Here is a 26,479-nt window from a genome sequence, read left to right on the forward strand (position 1 = left end):
TCCACTTTCTATCTTGTCTTCCCACGCATCTCCTTTATTCACCCATGCTACGCATAATTCTTTTTCTTTCTACATGATCGTTCTGGCTTGTGACAGGTCTTATCCCTTCTGGCTTACCTCTATGACCCAAAAATGCCTTTGGGGGGCAAGAAAGAACCTGGACCAGCCTGAGCAATGATACTGGGATTCATTCATGATCTACAAAATAAACAGAGAAAAACGTTCCAACCACAAGACCTGAAGATTCCAATGTTTTGAAGAGATTCCTCTTCATATGAAGGTGACAAAGGAAGGAGAAAAAAAGAGATTTAGCTACAATTAGTGAAAGAAAGGGTGTACATGGAGAGAAAAAAGGGGTTTAAAAAACTGAGTTAACCTCTCTGCTCTTTTCGGTCTCTTTATTGTTCAGCTTGATCCAGAACTATTACTGACAATTGAGCTTCAAACCAACATGAGCCTCTCAAATCCTGAAATATGCCCCCTCCAAATCCTTCCAAAAATCCTGTGTTAATACATTTTTAAAGCAACTAAGAGTTTAATAGATGAGTATAATACATGACTAGAACAAAACCACACCATTGATATTTAATTAATCTTATTTAAATCAAAGGTGGACTTCCTAGCCCTCACCACACTACAGAAGAGCAAAATATGGCCATAATGCTTGAAAAGAAATTTACACAAGCACTTGGGCGCTTCTGGCTCCTTTTGTGAGAGAGGAATTGTTCATCCTTTCAGTTCTTCCCACAAGCTGTTCATTGATCTCCATGTGACAATTCCCTCATATCATGAGGCCTTTGACTGAATAATGTTCAATGTTTCTGCATAGATACCGGCTGACTCAGGTCTCAGTTCTACACCGAGGATGCAAATTTAATTACTTTTGAGGATCCCAGTTCTATACCTTGGGTGCAATTTGATTATTTTTTTGATATTTTCCTTTTGGGCTTAGAGAAACAGCATCTGTTAGATGTCTTCGCATCCCTCTGAGAGCTATGACTAACTGGGGGAATGATGGCAGTTGGGGAACAGGAAGCTCATTTCTAAACAATAAAATAAAATGAACCTATACACCACGGGTTTCAAATTCCCCGCGTGACATTGCCATCACGTGATGCATTGCGACGGTTTCCCCATTCGTGGAGCTGGGGTATGTGCATGTGACACAACTGGCCCATGAGCCACCAGTTTAACATTCCTATATACTTTCTATACAGCTACATTCAAAGAAGTGTAAATAATAATTATAATGACACATGCTCATTGTTTTTTATTTTCATTACTAAATTCATCTCTCTATGGCTGTCAGGAGGGTGAATCACAGAAAAACCCCTTTTCAGAGTTCACTCTGTAAATCGGAAACCCATACATAGAACCCATTAAATCAATAATTAGCATATATTCTCATCCAAATGTATCTTATTTTGGGGATTCTCCAGTCTATGAATAATGCTATGAGAAATAAGACTATGGGGTGTGCTGAAGCACTACATACATTTATGTGGCTTCTCGCTTGTATGGATCCTTTTATGGCGTCTAAGTTTTCTGCTTATTCTGAAGCTCTTTCCACACTCCATGCATTTATAGGGCTTCTCCCCTGTATGGATCCTTTGATGGCATGTAAGTTCATTGCTTCTTTTGAAGTCCTTTCCACACTCCATGCATTTATATGGCTTCTCCCCTGTGTGGATCATTTGATGGGATGCAAGTTCATTGCTTCTTTTGAAGTCCTTTCCACACTCCATGCATTTATAGGGCTTCTCCCCTGTGTGGATCTTTTGATGGGATGCAAGTTCATTGCTTGTTCTGAAGCCCTTTTCACACTCCATACATTTATATGGCTTTTCCCCTGTGTGGATCTTTCGATGGGATGCAAGTTCATTGCTTGTTCTGAAGCCCTTTCCACACTCCATGCATTTATAGGGCTTCTCCCCTGTATGGATCCTTTGATGGCATGTAAGGTAACTGCTTGTACTGAAGTCCTTTCCACACTCTATGCATTTATAGGGCTTCTCCCCTGTATGGATCCTTTGATGGAATGTAAGGTAACTGCTTGTTCTGAAGTCCTTTCCACACTCCATGCATTTATATGGCTTCTCCCCTGTGTGGATCCTTTGATGGCATTTAAGATAACTGTTTCTTGTGAAGCCCTTTCCACACTCCATGCATTTATATGGCTTCTCCCCTGTGTGGATCTTTTGATGGCATGCAAGTTCATTGCTTCTTTTGAAGTCCTTTCCACACTCCATGCATTTATATGGCTTTTCCCCTGTGTGGATCTTTTGATGGGATGCAAGTTCACTGCTTGTTCTGAAGCCCTTTCCACACTCCATGCATTGATATGGCTTTTCCCCTGTGTGGATCCTTTGATGGGATGCAAGTTGATTGCTTGTTCTGAAGCCCTTTCCACACTCCATGCATTTATATGGCTTTTCCCCTGTGTGGATCCTTTGATGGGATGCAAGTTCATTGCTTGTTCTGAAGCTCTTTCCACACTCCATGCATTTATATGGCTTCTCCCCTGTGTGGATCCTTTGATGGATAATAAGGGTACTCTTTTCGGTAAATCTCTTTCCACACTCCATGCATTTATATGGCTTCTCCCCTGTGTGGATCCTTTGATGGGTAATAAGGGTACTCTTTTTGCTAAAACCCTTTCCACACTCCATGCATTTATATGGCTTCTCCCCTGTGTGGATCCTTTGATGGGTAATAAGGATACTCTTTTGGCTAAAGTCCTTTCCACACTCCATGCATTTATATGGCTTCTCTCTTATGCATGTGCTTTTATTGGCTGGTTCTTTGGCTTGTGATGGACAGGGTCCATTTACATCTAATGTGTCTTTGAAGAGTCTTACACCTTTCCCAATATATTTCTTCTTTAGTTTTCCTCGTTCATCAATAAAGTCCTGCATCTCAGCAACAATTGAAGGTGAACTTTCCTTATTCCAGTTATTTGACAGGTTTCTCTCCTGCCTTTGGAATTCTGTTTGAATTGCAGGTTTCTCCATTACGTTTCCTTTTCCAAACACTTTGATGGGTTCTCCAGAGTCTTTATTGTCATTGTCATTCTCACCTTCAAAGGGAAAGAGAAATGAAAGTGAGAGAAAGGTTAGGGCAAAAGATCACTCCGTCAGAAGTCATATTGATTGCCTTCAGGTATTGTGCCAAATTCTAATATATACCGCATATCTGTATCCTTATATTATATTATAATAATAATATAATAGGTATTGAAATGATAATATCTCTATTGATGAGACATAAAACCTTGAAAAAGACATTAAGTCAAAAAACTTGAATGATATAGAAGCATCTGGGCCAAAATAGTTGAAATCTGTGTGATGGAGTTTGGCATTACCTCAAACTAAGGAATTACTTTGTCACTAAAAAGTTTAAATAGAAACACAAAAACAAATTAGATCGGATACATCTAAGCAGAATGCCATAGACCCATTTCCTTCCTAGGAGCAGTAGAAAAACAGAACTTTTCCTTCTCCCTCTGAAGAGGGGATATCTATTTAGAGATGTTTTCAGAAGAACTAACTAATGACATCTAACTACAAAATGTCTTCCTGAACTCTCTGACTGGAGAGTAGGAAACCCTTACCAAGAGAGACCACGTTCTTATAATTCTCCAGCATGACTTCCCAATGCAGAGCTCTTTGGTGAGGATCCAGCTGAGACCACTCCTCCTCGGAGAAATACACAGCCACCTCCTCAAAGGACACAAGACTCTCCTGAAAGGGGAAAAAAGTATAGAACAGCATCTTTCCTCTTATTTAGAAATTCCCAAAGCAAACATATACACTAAGGGAAGTAGCTATGCTTAGTAGGAATCCGTGGTTCAGATGACGAAATGGACAGAACAAAAAGCATGTGAGGGTGGGGCAGTGGGCATGGAGGGGCCAGATGGTGTCTGGAAGCAACTGCAGCCAGCGCGGGGGGTGGGGGGAGGCATGTGATCTGTCCCACCAACTGTCTTTGCTTGTGTGGAGTGTGCGCTGGAACTGGAGGAACAGGCTGGATGGCGGGGGCTGAGAATGCAGGGGCTACGCCTTGGCGCCATCCCCCTCCCCACCACTTGCTTTGCCTCATTGCAGCGGCACTGGCAGAGGCGCAGGTGGGGTGGGGGAGGTACGCAATCTGGCCTACCAGATGGGCCATGTGAACCCTCTGCCACTCTGCCTGTCCTTGTTTGCCCGCAGCTGTAGGCCAGATCACATGCCTTCCCCACTTACCCCCACACCTCTAATTGTTGCTAGAGGGGGGGGCAAGAGAGAGAGGAGAGGGGAACAAACGGAAAGGACACCTGGACTTGCAGCGCTTTCTTTTGATTTGCATGCCGTGTTCCCTGAGAGGCCTCATGGAGAGGTGGGTGAGCACCTCATCCTTAGCTGCTGGGTGGAGGGCTAGGCTGGGCTAAAGCAGAGGAGAAAAGAATGGGGGAAGAAGCAGGCCTCTGCCTGCTACCAGGGCATCCCCCCACCCCCCAGTGGTCCCAGTTGCTGTGAGTGGTGAGCGCATCAAAAACAAAAAGTGGACTTCTGCACTGCCCCTTGCACTGCGCATGATGGCAAAAGGCAGAGAAGAGCCACCCTCCCTTCGGGAAAGAGCCTGGGGGCGTTTCAACAGTAGGACAAGACAGTCTTATTCAGATCATATCCCAGCATGGGATCAAATCCCTGCAGGATTTTTCATTTTAATTTCCCTTCCAAAACATCCCAGGGCAGCACTGGCAGCAGGTGGAGGTCAGAGCCATGGGGTTGCCCACTTCCTGTCCAGCAGTCGCTGCAAACACATTTCAGGCAGCTGCTGTAAACTGAGTCCTGCTTTTCCCTTTTCACGAAGTCGCCACTCCCTTGCAGCAACTGGCATGAGCGACTGCCTGTGCTGTTGCTGTCTTCACGGGAGCTCTTTGTCCTCTTGGCAGCGCTGCTCTTGGCTACCCAAATTGGCTGCTCCTGCCTGGAGCAGAGCGAATCGGTTGAGATCTACGACCTCCCACCGCCGGCCTGCCAGAGCCCCTTTGCCAGCATGCCCATTTTTCACATTTACGACTACTACCTGTACCAGTGATGGCTAACCTTTTTGCCATCGTGTGCCAAAAGCAGGGGGAGCCGGGGGAGGGGGTTGCGGGTGCAGGTGCCCACATCCATAATTCAATGCACCCCGCCCTCCTGCACATGCGCACGTGACCCCCGCACACTTCCCCCTGCTTTTGACACACAATGGTACGGTGGGCCTGGTAGGCCCATTTTTCCACCTCCCCAGGCTCCAGAGGCTTTCTAAGAGCCTGGGGAGGGCAAAAACAACCTTCCCCATCCCCCCGAGGCTTTCTGGAGGCCAGAAACAGCCAGTTTCCCGACTTCACCCGTGCCATAAGTTGGCCATCACGGACCTATGCTGTCCACATCAGTGGTGGTTTGCCCCCGGTTCGCACCGGTTCTATAGAACTGGTAGTAAATCCGGCCGGAGGCCCCGCCCACTGACCCCGACGTAATCAAAATGCTTCTGCACATGCGTAGAACAACACACGCGCACACGACCGAAGCAACCACGCACGTGCGGCTCCGCTGCGAACCGGTACTAAAGGTAAGTAGAACCCACCCCTGGTCCACATCCTCTGATTTCCTGAGGGAAATGGAAAATAAAAATCTAGTAAATGAATGTTCTTCTCTTACCCGAGTTGGAGGTTCAATCCTGGTTTCTGCTCCCCCAAAACGAAGAGTCAACTTCCTTCTATTCTTCCCTGTGAGGGAGACAGAATTTCAAAAAGCATCATGAGTAAAATGGGAGGAGGAATGCTATAGAGGAGAGGACACCGAGAAGATGAGAAAGTTAAGATTGATCAAAGGAGTGGAAGGACCTTATATTACCTCCTGAGGTGTCCTGAATTGGATCTCCCTGAGGGATTCCCCTGAAAAACAGTTCTTCAGGGAGATTTGATGGATGCCTCTTTCTCTCAGGATCTCTGATCTCCATTGCGAAGGGCTTGAAGTAGGAGAAAAGAATTAATGGTCATCACACATCATGAAGTGGTTTCTTTTCCAGTGAACACCAATGCAAATCACTCAGTGTCGATCAATTAGGTTGGGAAGGAAGAAAGAAATCCCTGTGCAAAATCTTTCTTCTAGAATGGATAAGGGAACTACGCAAAGATTAGTGAAGCATCCACATAGTATGAATGCCAGGAAAGGCTGTTAAGAAGACATCTGCTTTAAGCAGAACAAGACTCCTCGACCACCCCTGTAACAATCTTTCAAAATACTGGATACAAAAGCAGGCAGAGCAAAGGCAGGAGTGATCATAATTGCAAGTACCAAACTTTAACTCTGAATGTGTATTATATACTTCCTTCTGGATTATTAAGGGAAGAAAGAGAAAGGAAATGGTGCCGGAGCTTTAATTTGGCATGAAAGTGAAAGTTAAGAGCAAAGTATCGTCTACTGCTGACAGCCCCTGTTCAAAAGTATTGGATTTTACTTTAAAAGAATGAAGATTTAAAATTGACATTAGATGAATCAAAAAATTTACCGAGGACTGGAAATTAACTTGATTTAGTGGACTTATTGTTTTGGCTGTTGCAAAAGTTTAAAATTAAAATTGAAAATTAGAAAATGGCTTCAAGGCAAATAAAAACTGTTGCGGCTAAAAGTGCTGGGGGATCACCAGCCCAACTATCTAAATTGCAATCTTTGTCAGCTCCAATGGAACCACAAATATTAACACTGGAAGCTTTGCAGGAAGCTTTAAAGACACAAGCCTCTGTTTTAGAGGAAAAAAATACTTCTGTCTTTGAAGAAAAAAATGTGGGATGTGGCTGAAGAGATGGCAGAAATTAAAGAGGTAATTCAAATTCGAAATAAGGAAATCAGAGAAGATATTGTTTTTGCATTTCAGGGTCTGGCAAGCCATATTGAAGGGCTGGATGAAAGAGTGGAAGAAATTAATCAATCCAATGTGGATTTGGGAAATAAAATGGGCGAGGTCCAGACAAAGATGGAGAGGGCAGACTTAGAAGTGACAATGATACAATATAGGGCGATGGAGTTTGCCCTGAGAGTAAGAGGCCTGAGAGAAAATAATCAAGAGAATTTGCGAGAGATCTTTGCAGAAGCCTTTGCACAGATAATTGGAGAACAAAAGGCAGATCTTGAATGGCAACTTGACAAAATTTATCGTGTTAACTCATGGGTTGCCAGACAGAAACATTTACCAAGAGATATTGTAATCTACTTTACAACAAGGAGGATACGAAATGAAATTTTACAAGCTTCCTACAAAAATAAATTTCAAGTGGTAGGGCAGGAGGTTTTAATATTGAAAGAAATTCCCTCCAAAATGCTGAGAACCAGAAAGGACTATGCTTTTTTGGTGGAAGAACTTAGAAATCACCAGATACAGTACAGATGGAAGGTTCCAGTTGGATTAGTGGTGAATTACTTAGGAGAAAGATATCGTCTCAATACAGTTTGGAAGGCAAGAGACTTTTACACAAATGTATTAAAGGTTGGATGCCCACCGTCCCCAGAAGCTAGAAGAAGGAAGCAGAGGAGGCAAGAAAGGGCGAGAAAGAAGAAATGCAGGCCCAGGCCCAAGGAGGGGTTTTGATTACTCAAGAAGACTTAATACAACTCTTGGGCACTGTTCAAGCTCCGGTGTTATTGGGAAAAATAGAGGAACTAAAGGACCAGAGACAGACCCGAGTGGCAACTAAGTGCAGAGAAGAATTAAAGGTGGAGCAAATTCAGACAAAAACTCAAGAAATCACAAAAACAGAAGTAGTGGGAGAAGCAAGGTCGAAGAGGAAAATGCAGGAAGATTTTCAGCTGATGCTCCAAAAGCTTCAAGGTGCCAAGAATGGCAACTAGATTTTTAAGTTGGAATGTCAATGGTTTAAATTCACTGCAAAAGTGGAGGAAAATATTTCATTATCTGAAACAGTACAAAAATGAAGTAATTTGTTTGCAAGAGACACATATTAGAATGAAAGATCAAAACTATTTGATAAACGCAAGATTGGGAACACATTTTGTAGCATCTGCACCAGAAAAGAAAAATGGCATAGTTATATACTTAAAAAAAGACTTAATAGCTAGACTAATTGAAGCAGATGATCAAGGAAATTTTAATAGAGGGGGAAAAATACTTTTAATTGGAGTATATGCACCTAACCAACAACAAGAAAAATTTTACAAGCTTTTACATACCAAACTAATACAATGGGATTACAAATCGTGTATATTATTGGGTGATTGGAATGGAGTTTTGGATACTAAAAAAGACAAAAAAGGACCTTCGCAAAATATTCAAATGCGCGCTAGATTACCTAAATCTTTCTTTGATATGATGGAAGATATGGAGTTGAGAAATATCTGCCGAGAACGGAATGTTGAAGAAAAAGACGTTACTTTTTTTCTGATAGACACCAATCCCTTTCTAGGATTGACTTTATATTAATTACTAATGATTTTCTTTCTAGGGTGAAGAAGACGAAGATATGTCCAAGAACATTAACAGATCATAGCCCGGTTTGGATGAAACTGGAACATGAAAAGGGACCCAGGAGGTCCTGGAGGTTAAATGAAAATTTGTTTAGTTATGAGGAAAATGTGAAAGAATGTAAAAAATTTTTGAAAGAATTTTTTGTTATGAATATGTATAAAGGTACATCTATGGAAGTGGTATGGGATGCAAGCAAAGCATATATGAGAGGTATTTTAATATATTTGAATAATAAACACAGACGTAGACAGGAAAAAAAACGGATAGATTTAGAAGAGGAAATAAAAAAAGAGAGAGCAAGTATTAATATTGAACCCAGCAGATAAGAAAACAAAAGAAGCAATTAATTTATTGTGAGGGCAATTTAATATGTTGATGGCAGTTCAGGCTGCAATTAGTCTGCAATATGCTAAACATAATACTTTCTGTAATGCTAACAAACCAGGTAGATGGTTAGCATATTTGTTAAGGAAAAAACAAAAGCTACGTACTAGAATATACGTATAGAATATACGTACTAGAAAATAGAATATAAAGGTAAAGAGGTGTATCAGCAAAACATGATTAAAAAAGCATTTTTAGAATTTTACATGAGGTTGTATGCTAGTGATAAAATTCAAGGTATAGATATAGATAGATATCTACAGAAGGAGAACATTTCTATAGTTACAGAAGAGCAAAGGGAAGGTTTGAATCAAACAATAACCTCGGAAGAAATTGTCTTAGCAATTAAACAGTTGAAAGTGGGTAAAGCTCCTGGGACAGATCGATTGACAACTGTTTATTATAAAAATTTGCAGTTAGAAATGGTGGAACCACTTAAGGAATTATTTGTTAAAATACAATCTGGAGGAGATGTACCCTCATCTTGGAGAACAGCATTTATTTCTTTAATTCCAAAAGAGGATCAAGACCATAGTCAGCCAAAGAACTATAGGCCTATATCGCTTTTAGATACAGATTACAAGATTTTTGCTAAAATATTAGCAAATAGGTTAATGCTAGTTATGCAACAAACGATTCATAATGATCAAACTGATTTTATAAATGGGAGACAAATGAAAAGTAACGTAAGGCAAATAGTTAACATATTGGAATATTTGGGGAAGAACAACCAAGTCCCTGCGGCGCTTATATTTTTGGATGCGGAGAAGGCATTTGATTGATTGAATTGGAATTTTTTATTGAAAATAATAGAAAAGATGCAGTTTGGAGAGTATTTTACACAATCTATTAAGGCAATATACCAGAAACAAACAGCACAAATAATAATTAATGGCAGTTTAACAGAAACTTTTAATATTGAAAAAGGAACAAGACAAGGATGTCCCTTGTCTCCATTACTGTTTATTTTGACTTTGGAATTTTTGCTGAATAAAATACGTGGTTTGGATAAAATAAAGGGAACTAAAATTAGGCATTATGATTATAGATTACGAGCATTTGCAGATGACTTGGTTGTTACTTTAACCCAACCAGTGCAATCGGTTATAGGTTTAATGGATATAATTAATCAATATGGACAAGTATCTGGATTTAAAAGAAATGCAGGGAAAACAAAGATAATGACTAAAAATATGACTATAAATCAAAAAGAGTAACAGGATTTGAAATAGTAAAGAAGGTTAAATATTTAGGGGTTTATATTGTGACTTCAAATGTAAAATTATACAAGTATAATTACAAATCGTTGTGGCAAAAAATACAGAAAGAGATGGAAAACTGGAAAAAACTACAACTGTCTTTGTTGGGAACAATAGCAGCAGTAAAAATGAATGTTTTACCAAAGTTTTTATTTCTTGTTCAAATGATACCAATACTTAAAAAAGATGCAAATTTGAAGGAATGGCAGAAGGGTATCAGTAACTTTGTTTGGGCAGGAAAGAGACCGAGAATAAAGCAAAAAATAATGCAAGATATACGTGAGAGAGGAGGTCTCAAAATGCCCAATTTAAGATTGTATTATGAGGCAGCTGCCCTTTCAGCAATTAGTGATTGGATTAACTCAACAGAAGAGAGAATATTGGACTTCTGGTTGGCACCGCCGGTGTCGTGGACGGTTTTTTCGGACCGCCAGCCCCGCGACTCCGTTGGAGCCGTTCTGACAGCGCTAATCAACTGTCAGACGGCTTGAAAACTTCTCCTTCGGGAGAAGAAGGAGAGGAGAGCTGGTGGGTGAGGGTAGAGCTCCCCGTAAGCTCCTGGAACAACTCTAGGGGCTTGGAGGGTGAGAGCTCCCCGGTCAGCCCACTGAAGCTCCGGATCCGGGACGACTCTGTTTTAAACAGAGCCAGACATCGCGACCAACCCTGCTGTCAAAAAGAAGATTAATTGAATTCAAAAGCAGACAGAATGGAAGCAGGAGAACAAGCCTTTGCAAGTATCGTGCTTAACTCCGAGGATACATTGTTTCTACTTGATTTTTCTGAGCTGGAGGTGGAAATGGCATCTTTGTTGCGGGCGTAAAAGTGAAAGTTAGAAATGAAAGTGCTTGTTAACAGATTTGCCCTCAGAGACTGGATTAAAGCTGCTGGGATTTGAGAGCTGGGTGGAGAAAAGACTATTTTGCTTGATAAATTACAAATAAATTTGTGAAAGCTGTTCAAGAGACTTTATGGCTGTGAAAAGAAAAAATTTTAAAAAATAAGATGGCTCCCAAGCAAGTTAAGTTAGGAGTTCCTAAAAGTGGTGGAGGCTCTCCAGTGGTGTCAGAAATGACACAGAAAATACAATTCCCGATTGATTCACAGAGCCAGGAGGATTCTTTTAGAGAACTTACAGAATTTATAAAGGAAGCCATGAATAACCAAACTGCAGCTATGAATAACCAAACAGCAATTATGGAAGGGAAATTTAAAGAACTGGTGGAGGATATAAAAGCAATTAAAGATGCTTTTGAAGGAAAGCACAATGACAACGCAGGAGACATTATGACCAAAACAGAGAAGGTGGAACTGGCTGGCTCTCAAGAACTTTCAAACTTTCTTATTCCTGCTCTTTTGGAATTAATTGACAGAACTTTTCAAAAATATAATCTGGAGCAGAGAGAAGCAGAAATTGGCCAGTCTAATGAGATTTTGGAGGACAAAGAAGATTTGGCAGAGGCTTTCACACAATTAATCACAATTAATCGAAAAGCAACAACTAGACTCTTCTTTGCAAACTGATAAATCTTATCAAGAGAATTTCTGGTTCTACAGACAAAGGAATGAACTGATTGATTATATAAGCAAGAAGAGTCGATATGGGGGCTCTAAATCAGAGGAAACAGTTCTAAGAAAGGAACGAGTTTTAAAGATACATCAACCTCAAATCAAAATTCAAAACCTCTTCAAAATAAAAGTAGGAGGGAGGAAGAAAGACTGGAAAAAATACAGAAAGAAAGGAAGAATGGAAGATTAACTTTTTCTGGTTCAATTATTGATGTATTAATGATTAACTAAATGAATTAAGAAAAATATAGAAAGAAAGAAAGAATGGAAGATTAGTTTTTTTTAAGGTCTAATTATTGTTGTATTAAGATTTTAAAATATTTGAATCTTGAGAATAAAAGTAGGAGGAAGAGTAAAATGATTAAGTAAATGAATTAAGAATACTTTACAGATGTATTAAGAGATTTTTAGGGTTTGAATGATTTATTAGTGCTTGTTAATGTTTTTAAAACCCTAAGGGTTAATGGACTATATGTTATTTTGAGCTTATAAAAGGGAGGTTGATGAATAATTTGTAAAAGGGGAGTTAAGGGGTCTAGGGAGTTTTAAATCTTGCAGTAAGTTAGCACATTTTAACGTATGTTTGGTAATCTTATACCCTGTTTTTGCTCTGGGAAGTCGGGGGTGGAGGGTGGGGAGGGGGGGTTGAAGGTTGGGTTTAGAGATAGATAAATGTATTAACAGATAAGCAAAAGTGTTACATTAAATGATAAGAAGATGTATTTTGATATATTGAATGATTGACTATATTGTACATTTGTTTGATCATAAAATAAAAACTTTTTTTCTTAAAAAAAAGAGTCAATGCTTTTCTTTTTTTTCCCCCTTTCCCCTACACTTCTTTCCCTTCCCTTCCCACCCACCATTTCCTAATATTTTCATTTTTTTGTATTTTATATTTTGATAAGCTTAATAAAACTATGAAAAGGATACAAAAAATGTGAACTTCTTGTTTATTATATTCAATTTTTTCTGGAGTCCCGGGAGGAAATCCTCTCACCTGCAACTCAACCTGCTCCTTCTCCTCCTCCGCCTGGCTCAGGAGGAAGCCTTCCACCAGGGCCACCGCCTGGGAGCTGGTCTCTGCTCCACACTCCCGCACCCAGCTCTCCATCTGCAGGGGCAGAAGCGCCAGGAACTGCTCCAGAACCACCAGGTCCAGCATCTGTGCTTTTGTGTGCTTTTCTGGTCTCAACCATCGACTACAAAAGTAGTGGAGTCGGCTGCAAAGACCTCGGGGACCTTCATCCTCCTGATATTGGAAGCTCCTGAAGTTCCAGGCATGAACATGTGAAATCTTGGTTCCTTCTTTCAGCATCTTCTGCCCAGTTCTTGCCCAGATCTCCCTGTGGATTCCAGACTCAGCACCGGAAGGGCCTTTTCCAGTTCTCCCACTTGCTAAAGGAAGGCTTGCTGTTCTTTCTCTGTCCTATAACACAATTCTAAATTAGTGCAAGGAAAGTTGTGTACCTCTGACAACCAATCAGGATACTTTTTCGGGGCCCCAGGAAGTTCAAAGCCAGGGAGAGCATAAAAACCCAGGGACTCACTGTATCTGCCCTTTTCTGTTCAGGAACTCAAGCCATGTGATCCTGTCCACCATTAAACCATCTTTCCAAGCAGTCTCCATGTTTCCAGTGTCTTTTTCCCCACTTGGAGCAGAACCCAGAAGGATATTTCTTCCAACAGTGTCATCCAGCCCATAATGGGAATGCAGGCATAATCTTTTGCATCTGTTCCTTGCTAATCCTTTCTGACTTCCTGCTCAACCTTTGCCATGCAAGCTCACCCACCTCCCCCTATGCAGGAGCTGTTCCGAGGAAATGGGGCAGAAAAGACTATCCAGTCCCCCCCTCCCCCCTGTCTGATCTGGGACCAGAATATATTCCTCCTCTGGAGCTCCGCTTTCCCCTCTGCCTGTTAGAATCATTGAAAAGGGTGGTCGGGGAGTCTCCCACTCCCAAAACTCAAAAAACTGAACCTAGATGAGGACTAGGCAACACGCACACACGCGCACACACACCTCTACCTACCTTTTCCACTTCTGGATCCTTCAGACTTTCTGGCTGCCTTTTTAACCTCCTGCAAAGCTCAAAGGGTTAAAGTAAGAGAGTGAGAGTCCAGTATCCTAGAAAGGCAAAAACTGAAAGATGTCACTTCCTTCCTAAATTGTAACAGAGGCCAAAAGCTGAAGTGCCCCCCCTGGTGGATTTTCTGTGCACGGAAGGGGCTCCTGCAAAGAGAGGAGAAATGGTGCATTTCCCATGTGGGGCCAGGAAGGGGCTCCTTGTTTGGGAAGCTTTTGGCAGTGTTCTACTGTAGTAAAGAGCATTGTATTTAAAGTACTGGTATTAGGGGGAAAAATTCCTAACAAGAATCTCATTTAAATCTGTTGCTGAGGAAGAAAGGAATAAGTCAACAACAAAAAAAAAGAGATAAAAGGAAAGGTGACAGTACAATGTACCTCAGCTTGATTTTCCTAAGGAAAGGGAGAATACAAATCGTCTTGTGTGAGTTGGAATGTTGACCACTATTTCAGCTCTACCATATAGATAAGTCAACTTCTTCCTACCCTTCCTTGTGAGGGAGACATAGCAACAAAAATTTTGGGCTCAGTCGAGGACTATCTACAATATGTACATCAGCCGATTTCCTGAAGTCCAGGGAAATAATAATCTAGTTAGTGAACATCCTTTTCAATGCTTTTTCTTGTATTCAGGGGAATACAAGAACAAGCCATTAATCCCTCAACAACCATTCAACAACACTCATCCCCATAGAAGGACTTTTCTGAGATGGTAAATTGATGATTCCACCTAGAATATTCATTGTATTTAACAATAATGACAATTTAGTCCACATCAAATGAAATGCCAGTCAACTTACCCTATTTTAGGACGCTCCATTTCTCTTTCTTCCTACACTCAGCCATGCAAATTCACACAACATGCCCTGAACACAAACAGGTCAACCAAATCAAGGAGCTTTTCCAAAGAAAAGACTATACAGTCCCCCCCCCCCTTTTCTTTTCTGGGACCTGAATTTATTCCTCGTCTGGAGTTCTGCTTTCCCCTCTGCCTGTTAGCATCATTGAACAGGGTGGTAGGGAAACATGGGATCTGGAGGTCTCCACTCCCAATACGCAAATGATTGTATCTGGATGTACACAGCATGCAGTTCTGGGGCAGCTGACCAACAAGCTGGGTGAGTGGAAGAGTTCGTATATGGTTCTGTAACTCTGAAGTTTGGGATTTATGCAATATGGGCTTTGTGTTCTGAAAGGGAGTTAGGTAATTCTTATTGTGGCTGATGGCTCTGTCCTGTGTTAGATTTTAGGGTGAGGGACTGCTTGCTCTAATCCTATCACTCTGCTTTTGTTAGCTGTCAAAATTGCTGTAAGGGGTTTTGAAATATCCTGTCATGAGTAGACTTTTGCAGGCAGTATTTGCTTTGCTTATGAATGGAGCCATCTAGATAGTTGGGTTGCTCTTTCAATAAGCTCCTTATCTCCTTAAGTGCCTGCATCCCTTAGCAGCTAGCTTCTTGTTACAACGTTTTCTTTAGGCATCTGGTGGAATGTGGATTGAGCTTCAGACGGTTTTTATTAGGGCCTTGGTCTTTTGGCTTTTCTGAGGCTTTTCTTTATGGATAATATTTCTAAGGGCTTTTTTTCTTATGCTTAATATTTTATTTGGGATAATGTGGGTTTGATTTCTTCTTACATATAACTTTATAGACTATGGTGACTCTCTAGCCCCATCTAGTGGCCGGAGGGACAAACATGCCCTAACATACTCTCTTTATATACTGTTGTTGCCCTCTAGCCCAGGGATGGGTTCTACTTACCTTTACTGCCAGTTCAAAACGGGGCCACACAGAAGCATTCTGATGATGTCGGAGCCTCCCTCCGGTTTTATTACCAGTTCTATAGAACCGGTCCGAACTGGGGGCAACCCACCAATGCTCTAGCCCCATCTAGTGGCCAGAGAGACAAACATGCCCCAAGTATATTGTTTGAAGCTGATCCTACCCATTTAACCATCCTCCTGCACTCTCAAATCAAGTGCACGCTGGGAAGCCAGACTCCCATTTCCTTTAGAATTTGGAGAAGTGGCTTGCCATCACGGAGTTATAAGAACTGCTGGTTTGTGGATAGTTGGAGCTAAAAGATGGGTGAGTAGGTAATCTTTGGGTGTATTTCTTGTCGCAAGCTTCATGGTGGATTACAAACACAAAAGATGGCTGATCTTCCAGCCGACAGACTCAGTACAAATCCTCCTTTCGCTAACGTTGGCCTTGATGTCTCTGGCTCCTGGCCTGTGATCATGCGTCTAACCTTTTTGCCCTCGCATGCCAGGAAAGGGGGGGCGGGGGAGGGTCACGCGTGCACGTGCCCACGCGCATGCGTGCGCAACCTCCTCCCCCCCGCTCCTGGCACATAATGGCCTGGTAGGCCCATTTTTCTTTCTTACCTGGTTCCAGATCCTCTCTGTTTATCTAGGAAAGGCAAAAACAGCCTTTCCCACTCCCTTGGAGGCCCTACGGTGGCTGAAAGGGCCCACTTCCCAACTCTCGGTGGGACAGGAAGTGACATTTTTTGCTGTTCCCAGCCTCCAGAACCTCTCTAGGAGTCTGTAGGAGCCTCTCTAGGAGTCTGTAGGAGCCTCTCTAGGAGTCTCTGGAGGCTGAGGACAGGAAAAAAGTCACTCCGTAGGGCCTCCAAGGGGGTGGGAAAGGCTGTTTTCGCCCTTCCCAGATACACAGAGAGGATCTGGAGCCAGGTAAGAAAGAAAAACGGGCCTTCCCCAACCCCCCCCCCCCGGCCCTCCAGAGGCAGGAAACAGCCTGTTTCCCTACTTCTGGTGGGCCCAGAAGGCCCGAAAATCAGCTGGCCGGCACGCGCATGCGCCCCAGAGCTGAGCTGGCATGCCCACTAATATGGCTCCGCGTGCCACCTGTGGCATGCGTGCCATAGGTTCGCCGTCACGGCACTAGAGGGTTTCAAGCAAACAGTAAGAGGTGGGTAGCCCTATTCACCTGTATCACCATTAGAGCTCTCCACATTGAAGTTACTGAGTATGGACCAGGGATGCGTTCTAAAATTTTGTACTACTACCGTTCTGTGGGCGTGACTTATTTTCTGGGTGTGGCTTGGTCATGTGAGGGTAGGAGTGGCTTCATAGTCATGTGACTGGGTGGGGGTGGCCAACTCAATGTCACTCACATCAAGGGGTCCCTTGACTGGCCCCTCCCCTCTGAGCCATTCCTTGTCACATACAGCCTGAATGTATCTATAGTTCTGTAAAAACGTTGTTCACCTTTTTTCAACTTTATTATCTACATACTATAGATGTACTTTCATGGACCACTGAAAGGAGGAAATGGCTCACATGCTTTGCCCAAGAGTGTGATAGGCAACAGGTTTTTAAGGGGCTGCCAGAAAGAATGTATAGGCCTGTGATGGTGAACCTATGGCACGGGTCCCATAGTTAGCATGTTGCCTGGCATGCACAGTGGTGCCCAGTCCTCTTCCGGATTTCTGGCGCATGCATGCGCACCGGCCAGCTAGTCTTCTGGTTACTGGTGCACATGCGTGTGCGACGATCAGCAGGACTTCACGCATGGGGCTGTGCCAGAAACCAGAAGATCAACTGACCAGCTGATCATCCCACACGCATGCTTGCCAGTAACCAGAAGACTAGGTGGCTGATGCGCATGCGTGCACCTGAAACCAGAAGTTTATTTCCCGGCACACGCATGCCCACTGGGCAGCTTCTCTCAGCACGCATGTGCACCGGCCATGCCATTGACAGCCACTGGCACCCACAAGTGTGATAGCACGAGCACGCTCGGACTTTTGGCACGCAAAGCCAAAAAGGTTCACCGTCACTGCCCTATATCCATATGGCGAACCTATGGCACGTGTGCCAGAGGTGGCACCCAGGACCCCCTCTGAAGGCACGCGAGCTGTTGCCCCACTTCAGCTCTGCTGCGCTGATGGGGGAATTCTGTAAATTCCTCCCCCATCTCCCTCTGGGAGCCTGGCTGGAGACTCAAGCTAATTACTATAGTGGCAAGTTTTTTTTTAAAAAAAGTAACTACAATCTTAGAGTACTGTAAATTACCACCAAACCCCATCTGGGCAGCTGTCCGAAGACGCTTGAGGTGATGAGCAGCAAGTGGATTTTGTTTTAAATTGCAAACGGAGAGCTCTGTGAGCCTGCTTGGAGCCAATTTAGTTCCTCCTTCAGCTGCACCGGAATCAGCTGATCGCCCGTGGAAACAACTGATCAGCGACAGGCAGGAAGTGAGATCTTCATTCATTTAACAAGCCATTTGATTCAATTAATGAATTTGATTTTAAAAATTTGTAAAATTGAATCTGATTCATTTGACACATTTTTTGATCCATTAGGTTCGTACCTTGAGGAATACCTGTATTTCTATTTTTCCAGTTTCACCCAACCTGTTCCTTTAATAAAGCATCCAGATCTATGCAGATGGTCTGTTTTATTGGAGGATAGTTGGGTGCATGTCAAGCTGCACACAGAGTAATGTGTAATGAGGACAGAACAGACCTTATGATTCTAGGAAAAATTCATCTTTGATAGTAATGTATGCATGATTGATGCATACCTGATTTAGCCTACATTCACTAGGTGGTCCTGCTCACCATTTTTTAGCTAATTGCAACATGATTTTTAACAGAAGTTAGGCTGCACGAAGGTGAAAAGGAAATCCGTCAGAAGCTACTCCTCTGTCTTCAGGGAGGTAGGTGAAAGAAACCTGGGAGACACATAAAACTACACAGCAGGACCAAAAACAAAAACAAAAAAAACAAACTAGGCAAGAAGAACAAGCTGCAGAAAAGTTTTTAGACCTTGGTTGAAACCCGAGTGAGCTTCTCAATATAACTGCAAGTTTCAACTATTAAATTGTCAAATTATTCATGAACTGGCAAAGACATAGTAACAAGGTGAGCCAATGAATAGGCATAGCAATTATGTCAGCCAATTGGGACCTGAGACAGACTGGAGCCAGGGCGTGTCTTAGTCTGCAGCTTCTGCATCTGTGCAGAGAATTGAAACTGAAACTAAGCAGTCTGTGCATGCTTGTCTGCTCTGCTGAAATGAAACTAACTGTTCTCTCCTGCCTTGTGCTCTGCCTGTAACTTCTACTACGTTGAAAGAAATTGTTCTCTGCTGTTGGTATTGTATATATATTCTTGTATATAAAGAAGTTTCTTATTTAAATCAGTCCTGCTGAATCAGTCTACCTGTTTGTGCTTTCTGGATTTAATTTCTGCAGGAAACCCTGAATAAATTTCTTTGTTGATCATTTAATTACAGTCCTCCCATGAACTATCTGTAATCTCCTTGTTTCTCTTATCCACTTTCTATCTTGTCTTCCCATGCATCTCCTTTATTCATCCATGCTATGCATAACTCTTTTTTCCCCCCCCTAGATGATCGTTCTGGCTTGTGACAGGTCTTAATCCTTCTGGCTTATCTCTATGACCCAAAAATGCCTTTGAGAGGCAAGAAAGAACCTGGACCAGACTGAGCAATGATACTGAGATTCATCAATCCACAGATCGCAAATAAACAGAGAAAGACGTTCCAACCACAAGATCTGAAGATTCCAATGGCTTGAAGAAATTCCTCTGCATATGGAGGTACCAATGCAAAGGGAAATAAAAAGAGATTTACTTACAATTAGTGAAAGAAAGGATGTACATGGAAAGAAAAAAGGGGTTAAAAAACCTGAATTAACCTCTCCACTCTTTTCGGTCTCTTTATTGCCCAGCTTGATCCAGAACTATTACTGACAATTGAGTTTCAAATCAACATGAGCCTCTCAAATCCTGAAATATGCCCCCTCCAAATCCTTCCAAAACTCTTGTGTTAATAGATTTTTAAAGCAACTAAAGAGTTTAATACATGAGTATAATACATGACTAGAACAAAACCACACCATTGATATTTAATTAATTCTATTTAAACCAAATGTGGACTTCTTAGCCCTCACCATACTACAGAAGAGCAAAATATGGCCATAATGCTTGAAAAGAAATTTACACAAGCACTTGGGGCACTTCTGGCTCCTTTTGTGAGAGAGGAATTGTTCTGTATATACAAATAGATTCAAAAACCCTTTTCAGAGTTCAGTCCGGAAATTGTAAATCCATACATAGAACCCATTAAATCAATAATTAGCATACATTCTCACCCAAATATATCTTTGTTTTGAGGATTCTCCAGTCTATGAATTATGTTATGGGAAATAAGACTATGGGGTGTGCTGAAGCCCTTTCCACACTCCAAGCATCTATATCGATTCTCTGTGGTGTGGATCCTTCGATGGCATATAAGCTCACTGCTTGTTCTGAAGTCCTTTCCACACTCCATGCATTTATATGGCTTCTCCCCTGTGTGGATCCGTCTATGGCATATAAGATCACTGCTTGTTCTGAAGTCCTTTCCACACTCCTTGCATTTATATGGCTTCTCCCCTGTGTGGATCCGTCTATGGCATATAAGATCATTGCTTTTTATGAAGTCCTTTCCACACTCCAAGCATTTATATGGCTTTTCCCCTGTGTGGATCCGTCTATGGCAGTTAAGATGACTGTTTCTTTTGAAGCCCTTTCCACATTCCATGCATTTATATGGCTTCTCTCCTGTGTGGATCCTTTGATGGGATGCAAGTTCATTGCTTGTTCTGAAGTCCTTTCCACACTCCATGCATTTATATGGCTTCTCCCCCGTGTGGATCCTTTGATGGCGTGTACGATTACTGCTTGTTCTGAAGCTCTTTCCACACTCCTTGCATTTATATGGCTTCTCCCCTGTTTGGATCCTTTGATGGGATGCAAGTTCATTGCTTGTCCTGAAGCTCTTTCCACACTCCATGCGTTTATATGGCTTCTCCCCTGTGTGAATCCTTTGATGGGTAATAAGGGTTCTCTTTTGGCTAAAGCCCTTTCCACATTCCATGCATTTATATGGTTTCTCCCCTGTGTGGATCCTTTGATGGGTAATAAGGTTGCTCTTTTGGCTAAAGCCATTTCCACATTCCATGCATTTATATAGCTTCTCCCCTGTGTGGATCCTTTGATGGATAACAAGGGTACTCGTTTTGATAAAGCCCTTTCCACATTCCATGCATTTATATGGCTTCTCCCCTGTGTGGATCCTTTGATGGATAATAAGGGTACTCTTTTTGGTAAAACCCTTTCCACATTCCATGCATTTATATGGCTTCTCCCTTGCGCATGTCCTTTCATTAACAGTCTTATTTCCATGTTCATTGCATATATTGGCTGGTCCTTTGGCTTGTGATGGACAGGGTTCATTTACATCTAATGTGTCTTTGAAGAGTCTTACACTGTTCCCAATATATGTCTTCTTTAGTTTTTCTCGTTGATCAATAAACTCCTGCATCTGAGCAACAATCAAAGATGATGAGCTTTCCTTATTCCAGTTAGTTGACAGGTTTCTCTCCTGCCTTTGGAATTCTGTTTGAATTGCAGGTTTCTTCATTACGTCTCCTTGTCTAAATACTTTGATTGATTCTCCAGCGTCTTTATTGTCAGTCTCATTCTCACCTTCAAAGGGAAAAAGAAATGAAAGTGAGAGAAAAGTTAGGGAAAAAGATCACTCCGTCAGAAGTCATATTAATTGCGTTCAGGTATTGTGCCAAATTCTAATATGTACTGCATATCTGTATCCTTACAATGGCATGGTATAGAAATGATAATATCTCTATATGATGAGGCAAAAACCTTGAAAAAGACATTAAGTCAAAAAACTTGAACGATATGGAAGCATCTGGGCCAAAATAGTTGAAATCTGTGTGATGGAATTTGGCATTACCTCAAACTAAGGAATTACTTTGTCACTAAAAAGTTTAAATAGAAACACAAAAACAAATTGGATAGGCTACATCTAAGCAGAATGCCATAGACCCATCTCCTTCCTAGGAGCAGTAGAAAACCAGAACTTTTCCTTCTCCCTCTGAAGAGGAGATATCTATTTAGAGATGTTTTCATAAGAAATACTAACTAATGACATTACTAACTAATACTAACTAATGACATTACTAACTAATGACATTGTCTGGCCGTCGGCCAGACAATGCCGGCTGGCGACCCCCAGGAGGAGAGCCTTCTCTGTGGTGGCACCTACCCTATGGAACAATCTACCCCCAGAGATACGAGTGATCTCCGACCTCCGGACTTTTCGTCGGGCCCTAAAAACTTATTTTTTTCAGTTAGCCGGTCTGTCTTGATTTTAGGGTTAGTTTTAAAATTTTAATATTGATTTTAAATTGACAAGTTTTAAATTACGGGCCAAATTTATAAATTATTTTAACTCTATTTTTAACTGTAAATGTTATGTATAGATGTTTTTATTTTGGCTGTTCACCGCCCTGAGTCCGAAAGGAGAAGGGCGGTATAGAAATTTGAATAATAAATAATAAATAAACTACGAAATGTCTTCCTGAACTCTCTGACTGGAGAGTAGGAAACCCTTACCAAGAGAGACCACATTCTTATAATTCTCCAGCATGACTTCCCAATGCAAAGCTCTTTGGTGAGGATCCAGCTTTGACCACTCCTCCTCGGGGAAATACACAGCCACCTCCTCAAAGGACACAAGACTCTTCTGAAAGGAAAAAAAAAAAGTACAGAACAGACCGAGGAGGGACTGCAGCATCTTTCCTCTTATTTAGAAATTCCCAAAGCAAATATATACACTGAAGTAAGTGGCTGTGCTTAGTAATCCGTGGTTTAGATGACAAAATGGACAGAACAAAAAGCATTTGACTAAAGAAATATTTTAGGCAGGTTTTATCAACTTGAATGATTCTCTTGGACTTTCGGTGCCATTCAGGTTAAATAAGCCCAGTTTCCTCCTTGATCAATTGATCTACCAAACAGCCAGCCAGCCAGCCAACCATCATCAAAATACTCTTCCTTCTGGATCTATTAATCCAAAGGTGGATTGTTTGGCCTCCAAATCCAGGCAAAAATCAGGGGATTAATATTTACTTTGAAAGCAAAATTTATATTCTCTTTCAGAACAAGTTTTACTTGGAGACATGTCTATATGACCACGGTCCTAGGATTTAATCTTAGCTATTAACCACAGCCTTTTCTTATGAATATGGTAGACATTCTTCTTAAAAATGGTAATTTGCCAGTCTGAATATTTAAATATTTTTGAGGATCCTTGCAGAAATCCAACTCAAAGAATTACATAAAAGAAGGGCACCATGAAGAATTCTATAAAACATTTTTTATTGAAAAGCATGAATATAGTCATTCCCAAGAAATACGACCCACCCCGATAATAAGACCTAGCATGATTTTTACTGCTGCTCGTAATATAAGCCCTACCCCGAAATAAGCCCGAGTTCAGAGTGTCATCAGGGAGGGTGGGGCAGTGGGCATGGCCATCATAGGAGGTGCCGAGCACGTGCGTGGGGCCAGATGGTGTCTGGAAGCAACTGCAGCCTGCGTGGGGGCGGGGGGGAGGCATGTCTTTGTGCGGAGTGTGTGGTGGAACTGGAAGACCAGGTTGGATGGCGGGGGCTGAGAATGCAGGTGTCAGCACTTCAAGCTGCATTTACTCTAGTGCTGACATAAGAAGGAGAAGTGGAGGCGTCTGGAAAGGGACGTTTGACTTTTCACCTACTTATTTTCCCTGGAGATAATATTCCCTAGGAGATGGGATGGGAGGGGGGAAATTCCTTTGAGCTGGAGCAGTAGATTAGGGGTAGAGTGACTTGGAAGATGGCCAATGAGTGCAGGGGAGTGGGGAACGGAAAGGGAGGGTTTGGGGTCTGGAAGTCAGTGTTGGCTGCGATGGAGTCGGAGTTAGAATGTTGTGCTTAATAAATGGGAATTTTTCTTCAAAGACTTTGTTTGAAATGCAATTTATTTGAGATGACCTCGAAACCTGACAGACAGCCAACACTGACTTCCAGACCCAAAACCCTCCCTTTCCGTTCCCCACTCCCCTGCACTCATTGGCCATCTTCCAAGTCACTCTACCCCTAATCTACTGCTCCAGCTCAAAGGAATTTCCCCCCTCCCATCCCATCTCCTAGGGGATATTATCTCCAGGGAAAATAAGTAGGTGAAAAGTCAAACTTTCCAGACGCCTCCACTTTTCCTTCTTATGTCAGCACTAGAGTAAATGCAGCTTGAAGGGCTGACATCAACTAGATGACCTCGAAACCTGACAGCAGGGGCTACGTCGTGGCGCCATCCCTGCCCCACCACTTGCCTCGCCTCATAGCAGTGGCACTGGCAGAGATGCAGGTGGGTGGGGAGGTTCACGATCTGACCTACCAGATGCGCCATGTGGATCCTCTGCCACTCTGTCCATATTTGCTTGCCCACAGCTGCGGGCTGGATAATGTGCCTTTTCCACTCACCCTCACACCTCTAGTTGTTCCTGGTGCCTCCGTGAGGCGACTGAAGCCAAGGGGCAGGCCGGGATGGTGCCACGCCGTAGTCCGTGCTTGTTCAGCCCCCACGGTCCAACCTAGTCCTCCAGTTCTGCCACACACTCAGCAAGCAAAGATAGGCAGTGCGATGGTGATTAGAAACAATGGAGTTTTTCAACTCTCACTTCAGAAGGAAGAAGGAGGAACAGGAGAGCAGTTGCTTGAGGGCTGCCTCTTTGTCAGCTGCTCCCCGGGCTTGCTCATGGAAAACCGGCATGGGAGGAAGGGTCTGTTTCTTTCAGATTTGTCCTGGCCCTCCCATCCCCTTTGAACCTTGGCCTCCCTCTTTGGAGGGTGAAAGAGGGCAAGGCTAGGCTAAAGCACAGGAGAAACGGGGGAGAGAAGCTGCACAGTGAAGGACAAGGGGCTTGCCCGCCTCTCCATGAGACCTCTCGGGTGACACGGCATGCCAAAACTAAAGTGTAAAAGGCATTCTTTCCAAGTCAGCAGCAGCGCCAAAATCAAAACAAAGCACTGTGAGTCCATTCGTCCTTCCCATTGGTTGTCCCCCTTTTTGGGAAACGTTTCACCACCACTAGTGTTATTTAGATTACATTCTGGCGTGTTTTCGAAGGGAGGAGGCAAAACTGTTGTTGCAGACCTATGGTTCTGCAAAGCCCATGAAGTTTTGTGTGGAGAAGCAGATTGCTTCCCGCAGGGTCGGCCTCGGCATCTGCTTCGGACAGCAAACAGAAGAGCTTTGCTCTTTTTCTCCAGGGCCTTTGAAATCTACCCCCCCTTTCACTTTTCTGCCTTAAAATTCTGGGCTCTGGCAGCAGGGAGGCTTTGCCAAGAGTGCCTTGCCAGCATCCCCTTGATGGCCTTCCCCTCTCCCCACACAGTTCCCAGGGAAGGAGAGGGGGCAAGAGAGAGAGGAGGGGGGAACAAACGGAAAGGACACCTGGACTCGCAGCGCTTTCTTTTGATTTGCACGCCAAGTTCCCTGAGGGGCCTCATGGAGAGGCGGGCGAGCCCCTCATCCTTAGCTGCTGGGTGGAGGGCTGGCCTGGGCTGAAGCAGAGGAGAAAAGAATGGGGGGAGAAGCAAGCGCCTGCCTGCTGCTGGTGCCCTCTGCAGCAGTCCCAGTTGCTGCGAGTGGCAAGTGCATCAAAAACAAAAACTAGACTTGCGCACTGCCCCTTGTACTGCACATGATGGCAAAACACAGAGAAGAGCCACCCTCCCTTCAGGAAAGAGCCTGGAGGCATTTCAACAGTAGGTCAAGCCGGTCTTACTTAGATCGCATCCCAGCATGTTTTCGAAGGGAGAAGGTGCAGCTGTTGTTCCCTATGCTCGGCTTTGCACAGCAATGGTGAGAGACTGCAGGATTTCCCCCCCCCCTTCCAAAACATGCAGGGACAGCACCGGCAGCCGGTGGAGGCAGAGGGTTGCCCACTTCGTGTCCAGCAGTCGCTGCAAGCACATTTCAGGCAGCTGCTGTAAGCCGAGTCCTGCTTTTCCCTTCTGACACATTCGCCACTCCCTTGTAGCAACTGGCATGAGCGACTGCCCGTACTGCTGCTGGCTCCATGGGAGCTCTTTGCCCTCCTTGCAGCGCTACTCTTGGCCACCCTGCTGGGCTGCTCCTGCCTGGCGTGGGGCAAGTCGGCCGAGATCTATGACCTCCGGAGCACCCTCCAATCGCCAGCCTGCCAGAGACCCCTTTGCCAATGGCCACTGGTGGAACCACGCCGCCTTACCCATTGCCACCTTTGGACTGCTGAGCTCCTTCCTGCAGGTCTACGCAAGCGCCGGGCTATGAGTAGAGCCTGGCACTGTTCGGGCCCTGGCCCTGGTGGGTGCTACCTCTCGTGCTGGCTGTGCGAGGCAGCGTGGGTGTCGCAGCTCCACCTGCAGCAGGGGAGCACTCCATAAGTCATAGATCTGGGATGACTCATCCCGCAGCAGGCAGGAGCAACCCAGCAAGATGGCCGAAAGCAGCACTGCCAGGAGGCCTACACAGCACAGGCAGCCCCTTGGCAGTCAGGGGCCAAAAGTGTCCCAGCAGCAGCAGGCCGAAGAAGCAGGGCAGGTGGAGACCGGGGTGTGCTGAAAGGTTAGGCCACTGTGGCCGAAGGCAGACAGGCGGTGGGATGGAGAGGGCTGGGCCAACAGGCTCGCCACCTCCTTATGTGAAAAAAATAAGACACCCCCAAAAATAAGCCTGAGTGCTTATTTCAGGGCCTAAGAGAATATAAGACCGGGTCTTATTTTGGGGTAAACATGGTAATTAGCAAAAGAGT

At 43.4% G+C, this 26,479-nt stretch overlaps 1 protein-coding gene across 2 annotated transcripts in view; it reads right to left on the reverse strand.

Annotated features, from left to right (window-relative positions):
* The window catches only part of LOC139312190 (zinc finger protein 91-like), a 162,523-nt gene that overhangs the window by 16,421 nt on the left and 119,623 nt on the right, over nucleotides 1–26,479 (reverse strand). The window contains exon 6 of one of the 2 annotated variants that reach the window (XM_070936778.1): nucleotides 1,550–2,772. In XM_070936778.1, the coding sequence (XP_070792879.1) occupies nucleotides 1,550–2,772 (1,223 nt within the window). Of the gene's footprint in view, nucleotides 1–1,549; nucleotides 2,773–19,599; nucleotides 20,988–26,479 lie in introns of those variants that run through there. The other variant, XM_070936781.1, reaches the window with a different exon arrangement.

The sequence above is a fragment of the Pituophis catenifer genome, unplaced genomic scaffold, assembly GCF_029215685.1.
Source record: "Pituophis catenifer annectens isolate HBS135680 unplaced genomic scaffold, rPitCat1.0.hap2 SCAF_2, whole genome shotgun sequence".
Classification (NCBI taxonomy): domain Eukaryota; kingdom Metazoa; phylum Chordata; class Lepidosauria; order Squamata; family Colubridae; genus Pituophis; species Pituophis catenifer.